At 34.7% G+C, this 22,055-nt stretch overlaps 1 protein-coding gene across 3 annotated transcripts; it reads left to right on the top strand.

The window, feature by feature from the left end:
• Nucleotides 1–1,102: 1,102 nt before the first annotated feature.
• On the top strand, nt 1,103–18,359 carry MS3_00010234 (uncharacterized protein). 3 transcript variants are annotated; one of them, XM_012936718.3, is made up of 8 exons: nt 1,103–1,355; nt 2,881–3,127; nt 3,163–3,382; nt 3,418–3,643; nt 5,142–5,298; nt 6,986–7,227; nt 9,912–10,157; nt 17,685–18,359. In XM_012936718.3, exons 1-7 carry the CDS (start codon nt 1,120–1,122, stop codon nt 10,150–10,152), a joined length of 1,569 nt encoding a protein of 522 aa, XP_012792172.3. In that variant the 5' UTR covers nt 1,103–1,119; the 3' UTR covers nt 10,153–10,157; nt 17,685–18,359. The 3 variants fall into 3 exon arrangements, with proteins under 3 accessions (XP_012792172.3, XP_051075311.1, XP_051075312.1); XM_051218595.1 differs by lacking the exon at nt 17,685–18,359 and adding an exon at nt 11,339–11,393; XM_051218594.1 differs by lacking the exon at nt 17,685–18,359 and adding an exon at nt 11,014–11,393.
• Nucleotides 18,360–22,055: the final 3,696 nt, after the last annotated feature.

Below are 22,055 nucleotides of genomic sequence, written 5' to 3'. Positions count from 1 at the left end.
TATTCACAGACTTTAGCAAAGCGTTTAACAAGGTTTCACACGTAGATCTTATATGGAGCTCGAGAGATTCGGAATAACAGGTGTTATGCAGGAATGGATAGGAAACTTCCTATGTGGCCACAGACAGAGTTTGGGTCAATGGAGTGCTATCCGAATGGAAGACGGTCAAAAGTGGTATGCCCCATAACACCATCTTGAGTCCCCGACTTTTCCTTCTCCATGTCAACGAATTACCACCACTGCATATGTCGTCGAGATTATTGTTTGGGGATGATGTCGAAATCTGGACAACAGTAAGCTGACCTAGACAAACTAGTTAGATGGAACTTAATTGTGACGGGAGTATGCTCATGATCATCGGACACGGTCATAGTTACCATCATACTATTTATGGTACATTTCTTCCGCACGTTCAAAAAGATAAAGACTGAAGAATACTAATAATTCACAACCTGAAAACAACTACATATCGCAACGCAGCAGCCACCAAAGGGTTTCGTGCGATACGACCACTTTGCCGAGCATTCAAATACTTTGACGAGATACTTCGACTTTTATATCCGACCTATGTAAGATCACACTAACAGTACTGTATCCAAGCAACTGATCCATATCTGATTAAGAATACCAACTCACTTGAGCGTGTCCAGAGTGTGGTAACAAAACAAGTAAAGGATATTTCTAATCTCCCTTATGCTAAGCGCTTAAAACGCCTAGATCTTTTCACTTTGTCGTATCGCACGAAGCGAGGTGACCTATTAGCAATTCGTATCTTTAATTACGATTTGGGTGTTCTTATGTCTTATCTTTTTGTTCCCTCCAGCACTAGCAATCTCTGAGGTCATAGCAAGAAGGTTTACAAACCGCGATCTAATAAATTTAAAATGGCGTTCCGTTTTTCTCAACTAGTCGTCAATGACTGGAACGTCACCCCTGAATAAGTGGTATCAGCCCCATCAGTGAACATTTTCAGAAAGAAGGTGAGCCTAAATCAAAAGACAAACTGACGAGATTAACATTAACCATCTATCCTTACTACTAAAGACTGATTATTCTCTGTGTTTTATTCATTCACATGTATGGGCGTCTCTAGCCGCTATTTACAAGCTCACGGTTACCATGTCTGATAAAGGCACTAGTTCAGGTTGTAAACGAAGTCGACCAGAAGATTGGGGCGAGATTGACCCTTCTCCAGTTGTCCATGTCCGTGGCCTACCAAGACATAGTGTGGAATTTGATGTCGTCAAAGCATTTGAGCCTTATGGGCGTATTCGTGACGTAACGATGATGCCTCAGAAAAAACAAGCTTTGGTCGAATTTGAAGATATATCATCAGCTGAAGCACTTATAGAAAGGTACGATTTCGTAGCTTAGGACCTAATGTCTGTCGTGATCATTTAATAGTGACTCAACAGTTGTTACTTGATTATTTTTACTTGGTTTTCATAAGGTGCGTAATAAGTACGTTTTGTACACCTCAATAAACTGATCATGTTGGTCTCTCCAATATTGGTGTACGTGTTGCTAGTCTTCTGTAGTTCGTTACAGAATGAACTAGACCTGTCAGTCTTCTTTTTCAGTGACTTAAATAGAAACAAAAAGGTACAGTAAATTCTTATTTCAGGAGTTTAAGAAACTTTCAAAATGGCCAAAGATCCAACTTTAGTCACTGGTTAGCTAGCTGTCAGATTTTTTATTCAACAATCGTGTAAATATCCGTTCCAGGCTGTTCATTAATGTTATATAAGAGGATTCGGTGAAGAGATATCAAGTGAAAACAATGTCAAGTGGATAAAAGATGATAAATAGTAAATTAAGGGGACTAAAGGAATGTAAAAATAAATCGTATAACGAAAAGAGAGTATTAATCATAAGCTCGTACTCGCCCTGGTCTATATATGTTCATCTACTGTTCCAGTTGGAACGAATCAGTCTTTGAATACAGACGTAGTTGTTTTTCTTTTAAAGCACTAATACATGTCTTGTTACGGTCAGCAAAGTACTCTACATAATGTGGACTCGTAAAGCAAAAACGTTAAGTCTCACTCAAACACTAGCCCTTCGATGTGATAATAAGTCAAGTATTTTGATCTCAAGTTCGCATTATTTTAATATATTTCCTATTCCTTTCTATAGTCATTGTTAATTTTGTTTGGCTGTCTCAATTTGAGATGTTACTGCCGAAGACTCGTAAATATCTCTTATTGTCTTACGCTTTGTATGGTAAATTGATTGATTGAAATTGGCCAATTCATCAAATGCATTCTGCTGACTACGTTTTCAAGTGATTCAGTAATTAGGCACAGTGGAATAGACCCTTAAAGTGGGTGAACATCGTGCCTAAAATAACTTGGTTTCTAATATTAGTAGTACGTTGATTAGCCAAATTCAAGTCATCAAGTTTACCAAAACAGTTCATATCGTTATCCTAATTGGGTTAAATTTCAAAGCGATAATTATCCTTACAATTATTTCTTATCGCTAAGTATTCAGTTTAGCTATCTTAAGAACCTAAATTTCAGCTATTACATCGAACATACCTTGTTATAAGTTTGTTCACATGATGTTTAGTATCGCAGTTCACATAATGGCAAAAATCAACCAGACTTAGTGATATTTATTTTCTTTACACGTCATACAAAAGCAAAAGCGACATCAGTTTAATCCAGAAAGATATTGTATTGAGTTAATTAATTCGCTATAGGCAAGCAAATATTAGTGTGCTCTGAAAACTTCATTATGCAACTCACACAAGTAATTAGACTGGTTTATACTTTCAGATTGTATTTAAGATTTAGTTCTCGTTTGCAACCAAATCCCAAGTCTATAGAGAAACAAAATCCTGATAATCATGTACTTACTCTTATTCCTAATGTTTAGAAATCCTGAAATGAAAATTCTGAATAGCCTGGTTCAAATCAGTTTCAGCACATCAAAACATATAGTTCAGCGGGCTGCAAATAGAGCTCCTGCCGATGAACAAAGTTCGCTCTCAGCAGATAATCATATCCTTCTGTTTACAATTTACGATACTGATCGTCCTATAACTGTTGAAACAATTTATCGAATAACGTTTTCGTACGGTAGTGTCCTTCGAATAGTTATCTTCCGGAAATCCCAGGTTCAGGTTAGTGACAAAATAAAAACCGACATGTGTTTCAGGCAATGGTGGAGTTTAGAAGTATACAAGAAGCGCGCAACGCAAAGCTCCACTTGAATGGTGCAGATATTTTCCCAGGATGCTGTACTTTAAAGGTAGACTATGCTCGTCCAGCTCGATTATCTGTGCCCAGGAATGATCAGGATAACTGGGACTTCGAGAAATGTGAACGTGACCCATCCTGTAATTTTCAAGATGATCACTACCAAAACTCGCTTCTCGGTAAGTATCTTAGCAACATTATTTTCATTCTTCAGGTTATATGGATGAAGGTTATTATGATTACGAACATCCTTATGGGCAGTATCCATACGAAAATTCGAACGAATACGGACGCCCATACCCCCCAGAATGTAATAACACACCTGTGGGACCTCATAATTTTCCCACACTAAATGGTGCTCAAAATAGGAATAAAAGTTTCAACTCCACGCCAGTGGTTATGCTGTACAATATTGATATTAAGAAAATGAACTGCGATCGGTTAGTTTATTTTTCCATAATTTTATAAATCCATACGGCTTTTATCACACGATTGTAATTAAAAGATAATCTATTGTCCAGATAAAGCAAAGCGGTAGCTTAGTGGTTAAGGCATTCGTTCTTCTGTCCCTACGTTCTAGTTTCAAACCTCGCTCTACTTCGGTTCGAGCAACCGGGTAGTATCATTGCTCCTCACACTCAGAGTGGGGCTCATACCCAGGTACCTGGTGAACGAGTTCATTTAATTTAATTATTAGCCACTATTGGCTAATGACAAGTCGTTCAATTTCGATCATTAAAACTGTTGAATGCTGTTATTTTAGTGTATGGCTTTACTAGATTTTTATCAAGTAACCCACTAGCACAACCGTACATCCGATGTTGTCTCTAATAGTATGTTATCTTGGGAATATCCGCAAATGGGACTAAACTGTAGATTGGTATCACTTCAAACTTTTAAAGGTAACTGCATCTGAAAATTATTCCGACATAGATCTGGCTGAAATTCAGATTTAATTGTCTTCACTGGTGTTTCTAGCTGTCGCTCAAAAATGCAGTACAACTAATCCAGTAAAAACGTAAATATCAAGTGATATTTTCGTTGTTTGCTTCCTCTGGATTTCTTATTTCCAACAATAAATAATCAGTCGATATCCAGTATGATAAATGGAAGATTATCACTCTTCCACCACATCTTTACGCTCAAACAACGCATTTATTCCAAGATGTAGACAGAAAATTTGAATTCCAAGAATGTTTTTAGCAAGGCCTAACTTAATTACACTACCAAGGTGTGACTTGATAATTTGAAATCGGGCATTGGGTGGATTGCTAAATCCAATAAAATGTATTTGTAACTTTAACTACCCTTCAGAGGTCTAGTTTTATTTGACAAGCTAACAAATGAGTTCTTCTAGAGTATAAAAATCAATCACAAACATCTTTAACTAATTTCCTCCTGTGGTCTGTTTCATTAGTTTCTTTAAAATTCTATTTCTTATGTTTACATTTTTGCCAAAACTGATGTTATTATTTCCTCCTATGCACTTTTGTCTCAATATTTCACCTGACTTATGATATAGGGTGTGGGAAATTGAATCTTTACTCATTTGTACCAAATACCAAGTTGTCTATTGCTCAGTGTGGTTTATATTAAAGTGACTTGTTTTCAAACAATTGCTTTTATTAACTCTAGCCGTACAATGTGCATATCCGAACCAAATAAAAATGCTTGGTTTTGTTTTTTCTTTTCTTACTTCACACATTGAATTTATCAGTTCAGATTATGTAATCTGCAAATCACTTAACCCTTGTTTATAACTACCATCAATTTGAATCTGTCGAGTGAAGTTCAGAGGAAGTGTAAACTTGTAAAAACTAAATAATAATGTAACTAAGGTCTGATATGTTGAATCTCAAATATCTGTTTAACTAATTAACATCCAGTTTCTTGTGATTTTCATGTAATTCATAACACTCATTTCGCTTCCTTATTTAGCATATTCAATATTTTGTGTATATATGGCAACGTCATCCGCGTTAAATTTCTCCGTACTAAAGAAGGTTCAGCTATGGTTGAAATGGGCGATGTTGAATCAGCTACCCGCCTTATACGAAATTTGTCAGGTGTTTCGTTTATGGGTAACCAGTTAATGGTGAGTAATGTCTTATCTGAGACTGATTTCTCGTTTACGTTGTATGTTTTATGTCTTTGTATTATGATTTCCCGACTTATTTCCATTTCGGAACTTTTTCGTCCACATTGTTTTCCATATGCTGTGTTCTTTTAACTTTTCCTTTTCTTGTCTAGCTTTGTAGCACCGTAGTGTATCTGTTACTCAAATGTATGTATGCTTATCGACCCGTAAAACTGGCATTCAAGTTTAAGTTCATACTACAGACAGAAGTTCATATTTTGTTTTTATCTATGTATCGTTCAAATAAAAGGATGCATGAAAAATGCATATTTGTCGAAAGCAAAAAGTTCATATCAGCATTATTGCTGACATATGTGAGAAATCGTTTCATTTTCATGAGAAACACATAAAGAGACACCCTTTCCCAAACAGCCTAAAAGTCTCACCTCATTGGTGTTAGTTGTTTCAGTAAAGGTTCTCACCTAACGACATGGCTATTATCTTTGCGTGAGTTGTGTAGTAGACTTTGTACAGTCCCAATAATCAAAACCATCGCAATTTTTTCTCTATGTATTCTCGTATCAGAGTTTTATACGGTTACACAACTCCCCTTAAAGTGGTAATCAAATGGTGACTTAATGAATATATCCCCTGAAAATGTAGATGTTTCGTCAGTTTGCGATCTACAAGGTAGTGGAAATGAGTATTTGGAAGCTAAATATTCTTATTTGAAGTCAATAAAATCAGTACAAATATCTTAACAAGCTTCCCTCAGAACAACAAATATTTAATTGTTCTATGTTTGTTTATTCCCTGTTCGCTTACCTCTTTGTCCTTGTCCTTGTCCGTCTGGTGAATTTTCTCCAATATACACTTCTAGTAAATTCAAAAAGCATTGATCCGAACTTCATGTTAACCTCCATATTCATTCTGTCTATGAATGTGCCATGTTAAAAATTGCTGAGAGCAAATAGAACACTTCTATCGATGACAATAATATAAAAGAATCTACGAATTTTCTCTCTTCACTAGCCAACATTGTTAAATCAACTTTGCTGTGATCACTCATTTAGTATTTATGTTCTTGGTTTGATACTACGTTTTCTATCCTGAAACGTAGGTTTCATCATAACATTTATTCTTAAACTAGCTTCAAAAATAATTGAACACCATTACGTACTAAATTGTTTCAGTCTCTTGTTTTCAATTAATTATGAAGCATGTGACATTCAATTCAACATGTTTTAAAACTGCTTTAATAATCTTGTTACATGCAGGCAGTTTTCTAAGAGCAGTAGTAATCGAATACTACTGACTTAAGTACATATGATAACCACATTTCATTTCTATATGACTTACCATTGACAAGTAGCTATCTTTTTAGCATCATTTTGAACTGTGTTTTTATTTTCTCAAGCTATAAAGTAGTTAACACACTTCAGTACTTCCTAAATAACATACACCGAAGGTAGACATATATAATCTTTTTTAAAAATGGTATTGGACCGTGCAGAACTAAAGTTCATTCCATTGATTCTAATTCCATTAGTTAAGGGCTGTATTGATATAGTCCACTGTTGGCTGTCAATTGCTAATTGTTCCAATATTAATTTAGTGTTTATGTTATGGTTTATTTATCTTAGTGGGCTTAAGTTCCTATTATTCGATTCCTTCATCTATTCACCTGATTTCTTTTGATTTCCAGGTACGAACTAGTAAGCAAGATGTCATTTTGGATGTTTCTAGTCCATTCCAGTTGCCCGATGGTTCTCCTTCTTTTAAAGATTACAGCAAAGATCGTAATAACAGGTATACTACAGCAATCATGGCTAAAAAGAACCGTATTCATCCACCTTCACGTACACTGCACTACTGGAATGCTCCTCCTAAAATTTCGAATAACGAGTTATTAGAGTTTGTGAGAAAATGTGAAGCCCCTGAACCTCAGTACGTTTTCATATTTTGTTTTGGTGTACACAAATATTGCAGTAAATCCACAAATTATTTAGACAGATTTTTATAGAATACCTGATCACGAGGTCGTTAAAATCCGTTTAAATACTTTACCTTACCGAGGTGTTTTGGAAATTATCGTGAACCATTAATGAGCACTCTGGATTTTACTTGCTATGAGTGATATTGCTTAGGATCTGGTAAAATGAAATGAATGGTGATTTTTTAAACGACTTTCTTATAGTCCATCTCAATAAAAATAAAGCTGTTCTTATTCTCAGCACTTTTTGCAATTCATACTGTTTTACATCATTTCCTGACACTTCATGTTTTAATTTGAGATATTAATGCACATATTTTCTCAGACTTCCATTCTATCCTATGGGTATCATCGGTCTTGATGCAATATCTGTGGGCCATAGTCTGGTGTCTAAACCTGCACATAGTTTTTTATTAGAATATGCTTTATGATTTCCTTGATGAGTTTTAAAAGTGTTTAAAATAAACTTAAATATAGAGAATAATTGTTTGACATGTTATATATAGTTATCTGAGTGGCTCGTATGTCCATTGTCTTATGAAATTCAACCGTGACAATTAAAGGTAGAAACTATACACTTCGGTCGCTAATTGGTTAAAGGTACTGCTTGTCTATTCTGTAAAAAGATAGCTATAATAAGGTCAGATGTAAGACTTTAAGTTGGAAATACTTGTCAGTTCATTACATTGTTAATTGGCAATGGCTGTCATTGAAAGATGTGCCTCAGAAGTACATAAACCTTGTGAAGGCTCTTTACTCGAACACTACCAGTCGAGTCAGAGCTTATGGCGAACTGTCATCTGATTTTACAACTTCAAGTGGTGTCCGTCAAGACTGTCAACTATCTCCATTTTTGTTCAATTTAATCATGGACCTACTGCTGGAAATAACGTTTTCGTCGACTGAATTCTCGGGTATTGATCTCCTACCAGGAGGTCCACTTGTCGACTTAAAATACGCAGATGACATAGTCCTGTTTGGTAAAGACGCTGATAAGATTCAGTCTTTAGGTAACACTGAGCGGCAATGCCAGAATGTTCGGGATGCGTTTCTCCCTCTCTAAATGCAAGTTGTTGCATTGTTAGTATCCATTATCTGTGTGTAACCCATAAAACAGTAAGAAAATTGATAGTTAAAGATCTTGAATGAAATAACTCATACATATATATGTAATGCAATAGGATGCTTTCTCACGTCCCTCTGTTCGTGATCATCTCTTTGTTCCATGCTTTTAACTTCCTTCCATCTCGTTCTCGTATCCAATTCATTTTTTCATTGGTCTATTATGTATCTCTGTGTTCAGGCGCAGTATCTAAGTACAACAGGTTAAATGAATTCTACCTTTTATCATCAGCTTATTTCTGCTCTATGACTATAACTTCTTTAGATCATTAATACTACATATTTCATATCGTTAGATCATGTGTTGTTTTACCACATCTCGTCACGTTTTAGGGATAAACAACCGAACTTTAAAACGTATTATTTTGAGCAGTTAGTAGAGAGATTGTTCATATCATATCAATAATTTGGATTTTAAAATAAATTTGCCTGATACAAGTTATTAAGGTATGTAATGTCAAGAGTAGGGGGTTTTCACTGAATCTGTAGAAGAATTCTTTATAAACCTGAAAAGCTAGGTATGTTAATAATAGACTCGTTGATCTAAGGTCGTGACCAAAGGAGACATTGTTGGCAATGCTGGTTATCTGTGGGAAACATTTTACTGCCGTCATACCTCAGTAAAGTATGGATCACCAAGGCTATATCCTCGGATCTTTTAGTCTTACCACTGTCCAACTGACTTGCTTGGTACGTTAAAACATAAAGGAGCAAGTATTCCAGTTAATAAAACTCAATCCGGTTATCATGATAGGCAAACTTGAACACCATGTCGGGGTAGCAACTACGGTCTGAATCAGTTGCAAGCTTGTTTAATCTTGCCCTTTGATTGTACTTGTTACCACTAATGATCTCCTGAGTACTCACTACGACTTTATTATATTTTGTGTAAATGTGTAATTAAAGTTTAACTGTAGTTTCATCAAGTGCAGTTATAATTGTTAACATTTCTGTTTTATTATACATGCCAGAAATTCCATTTCGGTAACTTCATAGGAACGAACTTGCATTCGACAATCCCTGATATTTTAAAACTGACTATTCAATATCCACTGAGTCCTCAGTGGAGACACAATACTACATAGTGACATAAAGAATAGAGTTAAATTTCACAATTTGAAAATCTTGTGCCGGGACATATTACTTAACAGAGTAATTAAAAGGAGATGCCGTGTTACCAGAAATGACCAATAAAGTACTTGTTGATATTTAAATTACAAGTGATGTTCCTTCGTGTCATCAGAAGTTTCCAAGTCTCAGGTTTTATTTGTTCTCCTTTGATCATGTCGTTCACTCTCTAAATAATGTCGTTTAATTCATCCTAAGCTTGTAAACATACCGTTAGTTTGTTTGGTCTATACGTCTTTTTCTTTAAGTATTACCGTGCCATCCTCCTTAAACCCGTTGACTAATTCCTTACCTAGTAACGGCATTATTGTTTATCGGTTAGTTAATATTGTTCGTATACTCATTACGTAATCAGAAACCCTAAGTTCCTAACAATTTGTATTTTCAGATGTATTGAACAGTTTTCAAAAGCCTCGGATAAATCCTCATCTGGTTTTATGAAATGGACTACAGATGCTGAAGCATGTGAAGCTTTGGCTTTATGTAATCATCAACCTATTAAAGATGAAGAATGTACATATCCATATACTATTAAGCTGGCATTTGCGAGTCCTAATTTATCTGCTGAACCCATTCATGTTGGAAGTGACAAGAGTAATGAGGAAAATGGACGAAATCATACCGAATAATTTTAGTAAGTTCTATTGTTCTGACTTGAATTTGCACTAATTTACTTACGTTTAACCAGTAAGTAATACTAAATAAACTTGAAACTCCATATATAATTGAAAGATGACATTTATAATAATATGATCTGATTAGTTAAGATTCTTCAACCCCATTGAAATTGTGAATATCTTATACTATATATCACATTACATTCTGTTTTACTAAGTAGTATAAACTTGACATAATATCTAGAATTATTAATACTCAATCTGTAGTTCATTTAATTGTTTGCTTCATTTCTCCCACCGTCACTTTAGTTTCTTTTTAAATCTTACTTTAAACTCATCTCTGCTATGAACCAAGGAGAAGTAGTAAAAAATATTGTATTATGACCGGACAATTAGTCGAAATGAATATGAGTAACTGGACTTAAATTAGTTTGACCATAAAACCGAGTCCCAACTCTCAACCAAATAGATTTCGAAAAACCAACTGACTAGGTACACAAAATATTCAATTAAAATAGCATAACAATAGGTTAGTTATCAAATACAAGAGGAAATAACCAACAATATAAAAGTGAAGCACATATAGCACTATTAACAATCCTTCACTTCTATCTACAAAACAATAATTTATTTTATTATCAAAGGAATTTCTTAACAATATCAATTCCCAACACGTAGTGATATATATAAATATTGACTTAAAGTTTGCTTGTTTGTAATTAGACGTTATTTATCTCTTTATTGAAATGAAATTTTAACTTCATCTGTTTATGTTTACTCATGCAAATATAACACTCTTAGCTTGGTCATATTTTTTTAAGAATATCTCCACAACCAAAGTAATCACCTTCGTAATTAATTTACTTTACTTAGAGATCATTATATTATCGATCCTATATATCTCAATTGATCATCATCATCATCATCATTATCATCACTGCACAAAATTGAACATGCCATCATAATCATCAGTCAGCACGGCATCATATACAGGATATTCATAAAACCATTATTTCATCAAAAAACAAACAAATGTAATTGTAGTATTCAGGTTTTGTTTTCTGTCTTTTTGTATCCTACTGGTCTCATCAAATATTGTTCATTAATTTTTGTGTATTCTAATTCATTATTATATACCTAGTTAATTATAGTCTATCACTTATTTGGTCCTCTCTTTCTTTTTCTGTTGTGTTTTCAGTTCTATCGTGTTATTGTTTGCCTCTTTTTTGTCAAATATATGTATTATTATTTGATCTCTCTCTGTTTTCTCTATGAATAAATCTATTGCAAATGTTATATTAAGATGCTTAAATGTTTATTGTGTTTTGTTTTAATGCTACTGGGAGATTACAATGGTTTCTAAGTAATGTTGAATTATGTGTTGTTAAATAATGTTTGACGTATTCCTCTTTGTCAGTAGGTATTCATGGTATGTATATATGTCTGACACATTCAAGTCACACATTAGAAGCAAAACATTGAGATATAAAGTATTAATCTGAACACTAAACTAACCTGATACAAATAGATTGTCAGGTAATATAGGGTTGACTGAACATGCTCGCCCATTGAACAAGTTGTCCTAACCAAAATAGAGTTAAAAATTATAAATTCTAATTATATAGGTTTTTAATTACTCAATACGGGTAACTAAATGTTGGGAATTTGAAGATTCGGTAAAACTATACTGTACTGACGGCCTTCATCAGTTCTAGAAAAGACCTTGGGATCAACCGACAGAATATTGTTCAGTCAGGATGCAGCTTTTGTAAATGAGTTGCATAATATGTAAAAATAGTAAAATTGTAAAAGTGGTTTTTGAATGCTAACATCCTAACTCTATTGTCCTAAACCTAATACTTCTAAATTTAATTCCTCTAAAAATTGGCCCCCACCATTCTGGACTCTAACTTCTCCTCCCTATATCATTTTGTGACCACAGTTATATAGGATGCTTTTTCTCAATGATCCAGAATTCTGTAGGTAACCTTCAATCATATCACCAACCGAATTAGCCAAAATGCAAGACCTTAAAAACATTTTTTCATGTAACAGGCTATCCACAATTCCGTTTTATAAATCGTGTATAAATCCAACAACCGTTATCTTCGTTTTTATTTGATTTATTACAAGCCCATCAGTGTAGTCTAATTCTACTGAAGGTATACCGGGAAAATCAACGTACTAATAATTGAAAACGTAGTCAAATGTTATATTTCGCACTTCTCAACACATTTGCGTATGATGACAAAGTGTCAACAGAGCTAAAAAGGTTTTACACAAATATCAGTAATATTCAGCACGTCAATTTGACTATTTTAAAAACTAAGTACTATGATACCAGTTTTCTATTTCTCACTAGTCAGCAGCATTATGTAATGTATATCATCCTTTTTGGTATTTTGTGTAAGCGGTGCTCAACGGAAGTTCAGCATAGGTTAGTGTAAGGACATAAATAGGTATACGGTTCTATATTTAATTAAAATCATAAAATAAAGAGTTATTCATAACTCATGAATACTAAGCTTTTGTTAAATGTCTGATCTTCTAGGAAATAGATTTCTAAAAACTGCTAAAGTCATGAAAACGTTTTTATTACTCATTTGAAATAGCGGGAATTCTTATATGTACACTATATGAAGGTATTTGTGTTGCAGGAAAAGATGTTACCAATGATTCATTGCTAACTAATAACTTATAATGAATTTCAGGATATGCTTTGGATTAATCTCCTGTCAATATTTTTGAACAGATAATATAGTAGGGTACTTTTACATAATATCTTGTTTCCTACTTGAGATTCTATTTGATCATTGATTCACATAATCAGTCTGTTGGGGTTGGGCGAATAATATAATCTATCATTATATGATTTATAGTTCTACAAATAATATTCAATTACTTGAAATCTCTGACTTAAAAGTACGTTCGTTTTCACACAATTTTCTAATTGCTCAATTAATATCCATTTTAATGCCCTGATACGGTCGAGGATAGGGAAAGTCAGATCTGTCTCTCGAAATGCTCTCACATGGCCACGGGTATACAGACACTGCCAGAAAAGTCCTACTCACTACCTTCTCGTGGCAGTCTATCGTTTACAAAATTCAAAGGATGAAAAGTGAATGTCCGGAGCTTTAACCGGGTTGGTGGTGGGTATGGAGGATCGACCTGGGGGAGTTGGAAAACCCTGATTCCAAACCAGTTTTACACATGGGCTTCAGGATCCTGAGGGAACAAATGGCGTATGGACCTATCGTTGGTCACTGACTATCATGGGACTACATCTCCTGACGTTTTTCCACTACCTTGCGGATCAGACCTTTAGGTCGAAGGCTCCGGGTGTGGCCTCTTAAGAAAACCACCCGCTTCGGTCTGTGCAGTATCATAGCCCACACACAAATCAAGTGACTTGTGTGGCGCGTATGTATTCGGTGCCCCTTTGTACTAATACTTGTATGTTAAAATAATCAATATAACAATGTACTTGTATCTGTTGCGGCCAATTTGTTAGTCCTATGAGTTTATATCGATGCAAGTGGGTCAACATGAAGTTTCTTAAAATCTGATAATCGCTTTCTTATTCATACTCCATAAAGATTCAGGATTAGTAGTTCAAACTATAAATCTGCTTTAAGTCTGTGTTGAACGTGCATACTAACAGACCAGTCAGTCTTACACCGCTTCATGTATCTATTAAGTAATAAATTTATAAGATAGAACCTGTTATGTATGAATTTTAATGGAACATCGAATTTATAATTCTTCAATGGACTTACACGTAATATCCTCTTCATAACATTATTTGTGGTGTATTATCAGTTTACTTATTCATCAGCAATGCCTTCTAAAGAATTACTGTGGATACTTCGCCGTTCCATTTCGTCCATGTAACTTTGTGATTGGAACATCAGTTATTTGAGTTAGTGTCAAAATCTTAACTAGTAATTTGCTAGACTTTGCAAACCGGCTGGAGCAACGCTTAATGTGAATATTTTCACCTGTTGTGAAAGAATAATTTTTAGTTCGCCTTTTGTGCGACATCTAGTCGTACATGATTGATATTTGGCTTCAGCAAAGTTAACTTTAAGTCTGAAATCAAATTCTAGATAGTTGCAAGCTTTAATCTTGTTGGTTTAATTTAATTATGATCCTAATTTTGATTAGGTTCCATCTAAAATTTAAGATTATTCTTGGTAGGACCTGAGAATTTAGTGCACTACTTAAAGTAATACTTTTCATGAAGTATGATGAAGGACTATAGAGGCCTATCTTCACATAGAGCGATACTGCACGAACAGGATTTTATGATTATTACTTTTTGAATACAATTGTAAATAAACGTTCAGTCACTCATGAAACTTACCTTAGGAAGCTGTATTTTTATTCTTTTTAGTGATAATCAGGGTGAGTGAACACATCTTTTAATATTGTCAAGCATCAACTTAATCTACTCGAATCATTGGCTTGTACATCGGGATGACCATTAACTTAGATCATAACTGAAACATCCTTAATATCCTGTTTTTATCTGGTATTGAGAGCAGTTTCAGTTCGAAAATACGGTCTTAATCTTGGTTTAACCAAAGTATATTTGTTCAAAGTATTTTCCTTATGCACTGTAAATTTAAATTCTCATAAGTGACTGTTATCAAACGCTTAACATTTGATGTAATCTCTCGTTAAAATTACTGTTTATATTAGACTTTTAACGTATGTTCTTAGTCTGTAGATACACACATAATTATAATAATATGATGATTAGTCTAGTTTTCTGTTTAGTTACTGTAATTTGTTGTATACATTTTACTATCAAAAAGCTAATGACCTACCAGCACTGCCATGATTATCGTAAATGTCCCGTACTTCACATATATTCAGTTCGAAAATAGTTTTTATTTATTTATTTCAACAATAATATTGGCACAAAGGGGCACCGAATACATACGCGCCACACAAGTCACTTGATTTGTGTGTGGGCTATGATACTGCACAGACCGAAGCGGGTGGTTTTCTTAAGAGGCCACACCCGGAGCCTTCGACCTAAAGGTCTGATCCGCAAGGTAGTGGAAAAACGTCAGGAGATGTAGTCCCATGATAGTCAGTGACCAACGATAGGTCCATACGCCATTTGTTCCCTCAGGATCCTGAAGCCCATGTGTAAAACTGGTTTGGAATCAGGGTTTTCCAACTCCCCTAGGTCGATCCTCCATACCCACCACCAACCCGGTTAAAGCTCCGGACATTCACTTTTCATCCTTTGAATTTTGTAAACGATAGACTGCCACGAGAAGGTAGTGAGTAGGACTTTTCTGGCAGTGTCTGTATACCCGTGGCCATGTGAGAGCATTTCGAGAGACAGATCTGACTTTCCCCACCCTCGACCTTACCAAGGCATTTGGCAACATATCTATGTTGGGTACTTCATTAATGACATGGAAACACCCACAATTTATCAATAAATAAATAGCTCAGACATTTCAAACGTACTAATGCCATCGTAACTGACTACTTGACTATCTGAAAAAATGAATGCAAACAGTTTAGCACATGCTGGAGCTTTAAGTAAAATAAATTTGTGCACTAGTTAATAATTGCTTACTCATTGAACTCACGAACCGATGTAAGTTAAACCACCACTGAAAACCCTAAAGCACTGGACGAGTGTCCTATCCTAGTATGGGACTCTTCAGCAATGTTTATTCACGACCCCGCAACGGGAAATCAAACCCAGGACCGTTTATCTCGGTCCGTGATTCCAACGGAATCCAAGCCCAAAGTGATAATCGCTTACCATATTTGTGGCTTACGTTCTTCCTGGTAAACCGCATTCTCACTAGCCATTCGAAACCTATGCTGATAAACAATCATTATTTTTTCCAGAATACTGGTTTCGGTTTCCACTATATATGTATGCTTGCTTTGAAAATTCAAATGAACATTGCTGACCAACTTGTTCGAAAGCAGGATGCCCGTTGAACAAATGACTTCGATGGCATATATACCATGCCTAAGATAGCAACCCAATAAAAACCAAGTCACTTTAAAACGAGGTTCTGAACAAATCTCAGTTATCATGATTAGTGACAAGTTGAGATTGGTATTATATTCTCCCAATATATGAAATTCTAATGTTTTCCTTCACGTTTGTTCTACAACCAAGGGAACAGTCACGTAGTCATATTCTGTATAGAGGATAATTCGGTTGATGGACTGAAATTTTGCTAACCGTGATGGTTGGAATATGTATTGTTAAACATAAAATCACTGCCTACAATGTAGGTCACAATAAATACAGTTTAATAGGAAAGTAAATGTGATATAACCAACACCATCTATTGATGAAGTTACTTATTGTTAATCTGAGCCATATAATAAATTCAAATTGTAATTCTCTAAATACTGAAAACTATGGGTTATACGGCAAACGCATACCCTCTTCTTTTGAGTGCATATTTTCATAACATAGATGTTTTTAATCTTACTATTGTTTTTCTCAGTGTCTACTGCTCTTATTTTGTTTGTAGATAACGTAGCAACTTAAGCTTTTACCATTTTCAACGATAACATAATAAATCGGAAAAATTAGTGCTTTGCACAATTCATAAATAATGGTAGATTTATCCAACCAGGTTCATAGAACAATATCCTTTCTATGTTATTATGATTAATGTTCCCTAGTCAACAAATGAGTTAACTTGATATATGTGTTTATTTAATATTATTTGAATTAATTATTATTCATAACTTTCTATGTAAGGTGTGCTACAAATCTTCTCCACCATCTCAAATGTAAGGTGTTTTTTTTTAGTTCAATACTACTCTTCATATACTGATCATGTATTCCAATTGCAAAACTATCCGCATATTAAAATAATATGTATCATACCTATTAAGCTAAACACCTCAATGAATTCATTGAAAACGTTCTCAAATGCTGCTTCTCACAAAAAAAAAACAATGAATAGTAAGCAAGTTACCAATAAAGTTTATGATACTTTTACTAACTTTTAGTCTTTAAACTGAATACCTTCCAAAAAAATATATCATGTAACTAGAACTTTAACTTAAGTATTATATATAATTCTAGATGTTTTCATATGTTGAAAATGATTTTAACCTAATATCCAACAGAATGTCAGTTGAATGTTCTTGTCTCAATATAGTTGACTTAATTTTTCTGATCAGAATATTCATCTGTTTAATCATAATTCGCTTTAACATCACACTTTCAAATAACGTGAATGCATGTATCATTTACTAATTCTGGTTATAAGCTTATTATCTGAAGGTCCTTAATATAAAATGGATTATTATTGCTTATCGTTAAGCTTTTTCATTTATTATCGATTATGTTGGTAAAGATACACTTTTATCTGTTGCAATATCTCTTAATTGAATACTTTTTTCTCGAGTGCTACCTTTTTCTTTTGCTTGTTCACGGTTTGGTTTCTTTTCGTTGTGTCATTTTCGAATAAAAAAACTTAAACTGATATTATGTTTGTATTTTCGATTCAGTTATTTAATCCCTTTGATTTTTCTAGATTCACAGCATAACAGTGGACACTGGGACTACGGAAGTTCATATACTACCTTTATATGAGAGACAAATTACCACAACTGATCAGTCCAATGAACATTCGTCTCTTCAATAGTTCGTATGGAGTCAGGTATATATGTCCTACATTGAAACCTCCTCTTCGTCACACTCAAGGACGTTTACCAGCAAGAATTAGAAACGAACAACGTTAATCAGCCACGTCCTGTAATCTAAAACATATAATACAATCAAAAGATTCAGTCTCCGAATATTCATTCAGTGTTAATTACATAATTCAGCTGAATAGTACTACAAGCTTCCCTCTAATCTCAGCTTCAGACATTTACAGATTAAAACTAGAGTTATGTGTACAGAAACTTTTAAATGCATCTATTTACTATGGCACTAATTTTATTTATTTTTCCTTTTACGCTTACCAAAATGCTTCTATTTTCCCCATTTTTATTTTATTACTAAAAGGGACTACTTTATTCACTTGGAATTCTTGATTATCGTTTGTGTTACGTCTTTCATTTCAACTTTGCATGTGTAATTATTCAACTCACCCTAATAAATAGATAGTCCTAGTATTTCATAATATATTCCTTTATTTTCTTTTTGCTTAAAATGATGTCGATTTCCTGACCATGATTCTTAATAATAATGTTTTAATAAACATATATATATATTGTTTTTAGACTGACAATTCAATCATATTGATTTGAATCTAAACTCGTTGAAAAAGATTCTGTTACTGGAGAGATTCATTAACAAATCATATTGGTTTATTTTTTATGATTTTTAGAGAGCAGTTTGACTTCATCACTGAGTAATATCATATGGAGAACATTAAAAACTGGAGTGTACAGGACAATTGTATTTTTCTTGATATAACACTTTAGTAAGTACCCACGACTCGATATGGGGTAGAGCCAAGGACCTTTAGTTATTGCAGGTATCTCAAGAATATCTATTTAGAGTTATTTAGGTGTACGTAAGATCAATCGTAATTTCATATTAAGATTGTTCCTCTGCACAAAAACACATCTAAATAAATAAACACAGTGGAATATGACAAATTTCTACTCGCTGTTTTGATTGATGCCAAAGCATGCAGCTTTCCCAGTTATGATACTTTGGGTTGGACAAACGGTTCTGCTGAGAGAAGATGTAAATCTTCTTCAATTTCACGTCTGAATAATGGAGTGATGCATGCTTTTTTAATCCTAATAGCTTAGGTCACGACACCTTAAGAACTTTTCATAGGCTTATGAACCTTGATGGCTACCCATCTCTTCCTAGAACCTCTATTAACAGCTGAATGTCCTCATATATTGGTTACTGTATTAGTGTTTTCGATCCTAATAGACAAAGCTTTTAATCAAAGTCTTTTGTCTTACACTTGTCCGAACAAATGTTCTGTTTATATGGACATTTTACAGATATAGTTATTATCAGCTCTCAGATACACTAAGGGAAAATGGCTACTTATTCCTTTGGTCTTCGGATGGCTTCCAAATGCCCTGGTAAGGCCGAGAGTAGGGAGAGTCAGATCTGTTTCTTGAAATGCTCTCACATGGCCACGCGTATACAGACACTGCCAGAAAAGTCCTACTCACTACCTTCTCGCAGCAGGGTGTTGTTTATGAAATCCAAAGGATGAAAAGCAAATGTCCGGCGCTGTGACCGGGTTGATGGTGGGTATGGAGGATCCGCCTAGGGGAGTTGGAAAACACTGATTCCAAACCAGTGGTACAAATGAGCCCCAGAATCTTGAGGGAACAAATGGCGTATGGACCTATCGTTGGTCACTGGTTATCATGGGACTTCATCTCTTGACGTAGTTCCACTGCCTTGTGGATTAAACCTCTAAGTCAAGGGCCCTATGAGAACCACCTACTTTGTTTTAGGCGTCCGGAAAGTATTCCATTTCCCACACATCTCTCCTACAGATAAATGTTTCGGATTGAATCATCGGCTACGTTTTTCGACGTATGAGATGTCATCTTACAAGTATCCTAAAAGACCTAACCCGAAGGATGGATGCAGTGACGATTTGTTGACTCTACGAATACATTCCTAAACAAGTTCTTAGACCAAAACACAATCGTTCACACACTAATTTTTACACTGTATCACATAGGTGAAGATAATATGAAGTTACTATAGGAAAACAAACTTAATAATAGTTTACCTGAAATGATACAAGAAATATAATTTTCTCAGTGAACGAAAGTTTATACTTGTTATACTGAATGAAATAACAAAGACTGGTTCAGACAGTATATTCCGTTTATTTAAAAATTAAGAAGATTTTATATTTAGTTGATACAAGAAATATTGATCTTAACGTCACATTGAATAAGGTTCACATCTCTTACACTGGCTGGAATTCATAATCAATTGGTACAAATTATATCGAACTAGATAATGTAATTTTTCTACTTAATTATATCAATGATTTATCTAAAGCACTTTCATATATGAATTGAATTTTATTTGTCCATAATACTGATAACTATGAGAATAATAAATAATCAGAAATTATTCGAAGAGAAATATTTACATTGAATACTCATTAAAAGATAATACATATTTGTGCTAGGCTATAGGTAATTGCTGGAAAGCACTATGTGATTCATTATAATAGAATATATGATCCACTGATGCAAGAATATTCCGTAGGGCTGATCGAGGTACATCAGTACAGTTGAAGATGCGATTAAATAAGACCAACATGTAAAATGTTCTTGGATTACATTTCGAGCTCGTGTGTTGTTACGGGTATGAGGGCTGGTGTCACTTCCCGGCTGCCCACACTGTGGGAGGGTATTTCTTGAGGAACTTGAAAAGGAATTCGGATTAATGTCAGCCTTAAAGGTCTGGGAGCGTGACCGCAGAGCCCAAGGAACAACTGCTTGAGGCCGGTCGCGCAGGGCTTTTTTGTGTAGTTTTTGACGTGTTAGCTCCGTTCTTCAAAGGGCCTTACCGCCGGAGACGGAAATCCGTGAGGTAAGGTGAGGTGTGACATTTTTAGGGTCGACCTTTTTTTAACCCCTTCCTTCTTTGTGAGAAGACAGCATCGCTGTAGATGCTGGTTGTCCGAAGGAAACACCTTACTGCTGTCACACCCCTGTACAGTCAGCAGTACGACTTCGCCCTCAGACCTTGAGTTGCTGCTTTTAGTCTTACCGTTCTCCAATCGACCTGCCTGGCATGGTAGAACCTACAGGAACATATGTTCCAGCCAATATAGCCCGGTTGGGTCATCACGATAGGCAAGCCCGATTACTGCTTATACTCTCACTACCTCTACCACTACGGAATTTGAATCGACAACTGCATTTCTGTGCTAATGTGGTATGGCAACTCGAACCGATGTACATACGTACGAATTTCTACGTTATTACTGACTGACTGACATTTCGAGCTACCAATCGAGGTCGAATGATCGAGAGTGCATGTATTACATCCGAACTAAGAATTAATAAATAATAACTCCTAGGGATTATTTATGGACTATTATTGTATATATTCTTATTGGACAACTATTAAGAAACTAGATTAAATGTATATTCATATCCATTTCATCATAAGCTTTCATTTGACCTATCGGCTACTGCAACACGATTTACCATTCCTAACTCATTCCCAATTTATTAACTAGTCTCTCACACTGACAGCCACTTTCGGCTTGATCTTGTATAATTATTATTTTTCATTTTATGTTATGATGTGGTCTGGTCTACTTGTATATGAGCCACGTATGTCTGTGATATATGATTCATATAGCAGAGGCTGGTATTTGTGTTACGGGATGAGCTAGGCAAGAAGTTACTTTACAAAGGACAAATAAAGATACAGAATTAACCGCAGGTTGCTCGTGCTGGCTAACGCATCATTGGTCTTCCACAAGGACAAAGTCATATGAGTCGGTGTTTTGATTGACAACTTTGTCAATATGATATTTACAGGGTCATAAGTCATAACAAAGTTTAACAATTAGAGGAAGTATGTGAAGTAGTCTCAATCATTCTCGGTGCACCCAAACAAGCCGGAAATATACGGTCATTAACAATGTGCTCTGTAATACATTTTTTTAAAAAAAAAGTGGTATAAGGCTTCAAATTTTCCCTTGTATCTGTCTTCTAATCAACCCACAATATTTTCTCATGTAAAACAATTTGAAAAATTGCAGTTAGCTAGTTCATGACATGGCATTAAGCTCTTAATGTTAATTTGTGTATACTGTTTCCTTGTTCATATTGTTGCTGTTGTTGTTTAGGTTCTGAATATGTCAGAAATTATGAATTCAATAAGTTAGTTGACATGATTTTTTTTCTTACATTGATTGCAATTATATACATGTATATTG

This window comes from Schistosoma haematobium, chromosome 1 (assembly GCF_000699445.3).
Source record: "Schistosoma haematobium chromosome 1, whole genome shotgun sequence".
Lineage (NCBI taxonomy): Eukaryota > Metazoa > Platyhelminthes > Trematoda > Strigeidida > Schistosomatidae > Schistosoma > Schistosoma haematobium.
The sequence above is the reverse complement of the archived record's forward strand: the minus strand, read 5'-3'. Positions and strand labels throughout refer to the sequence as shown.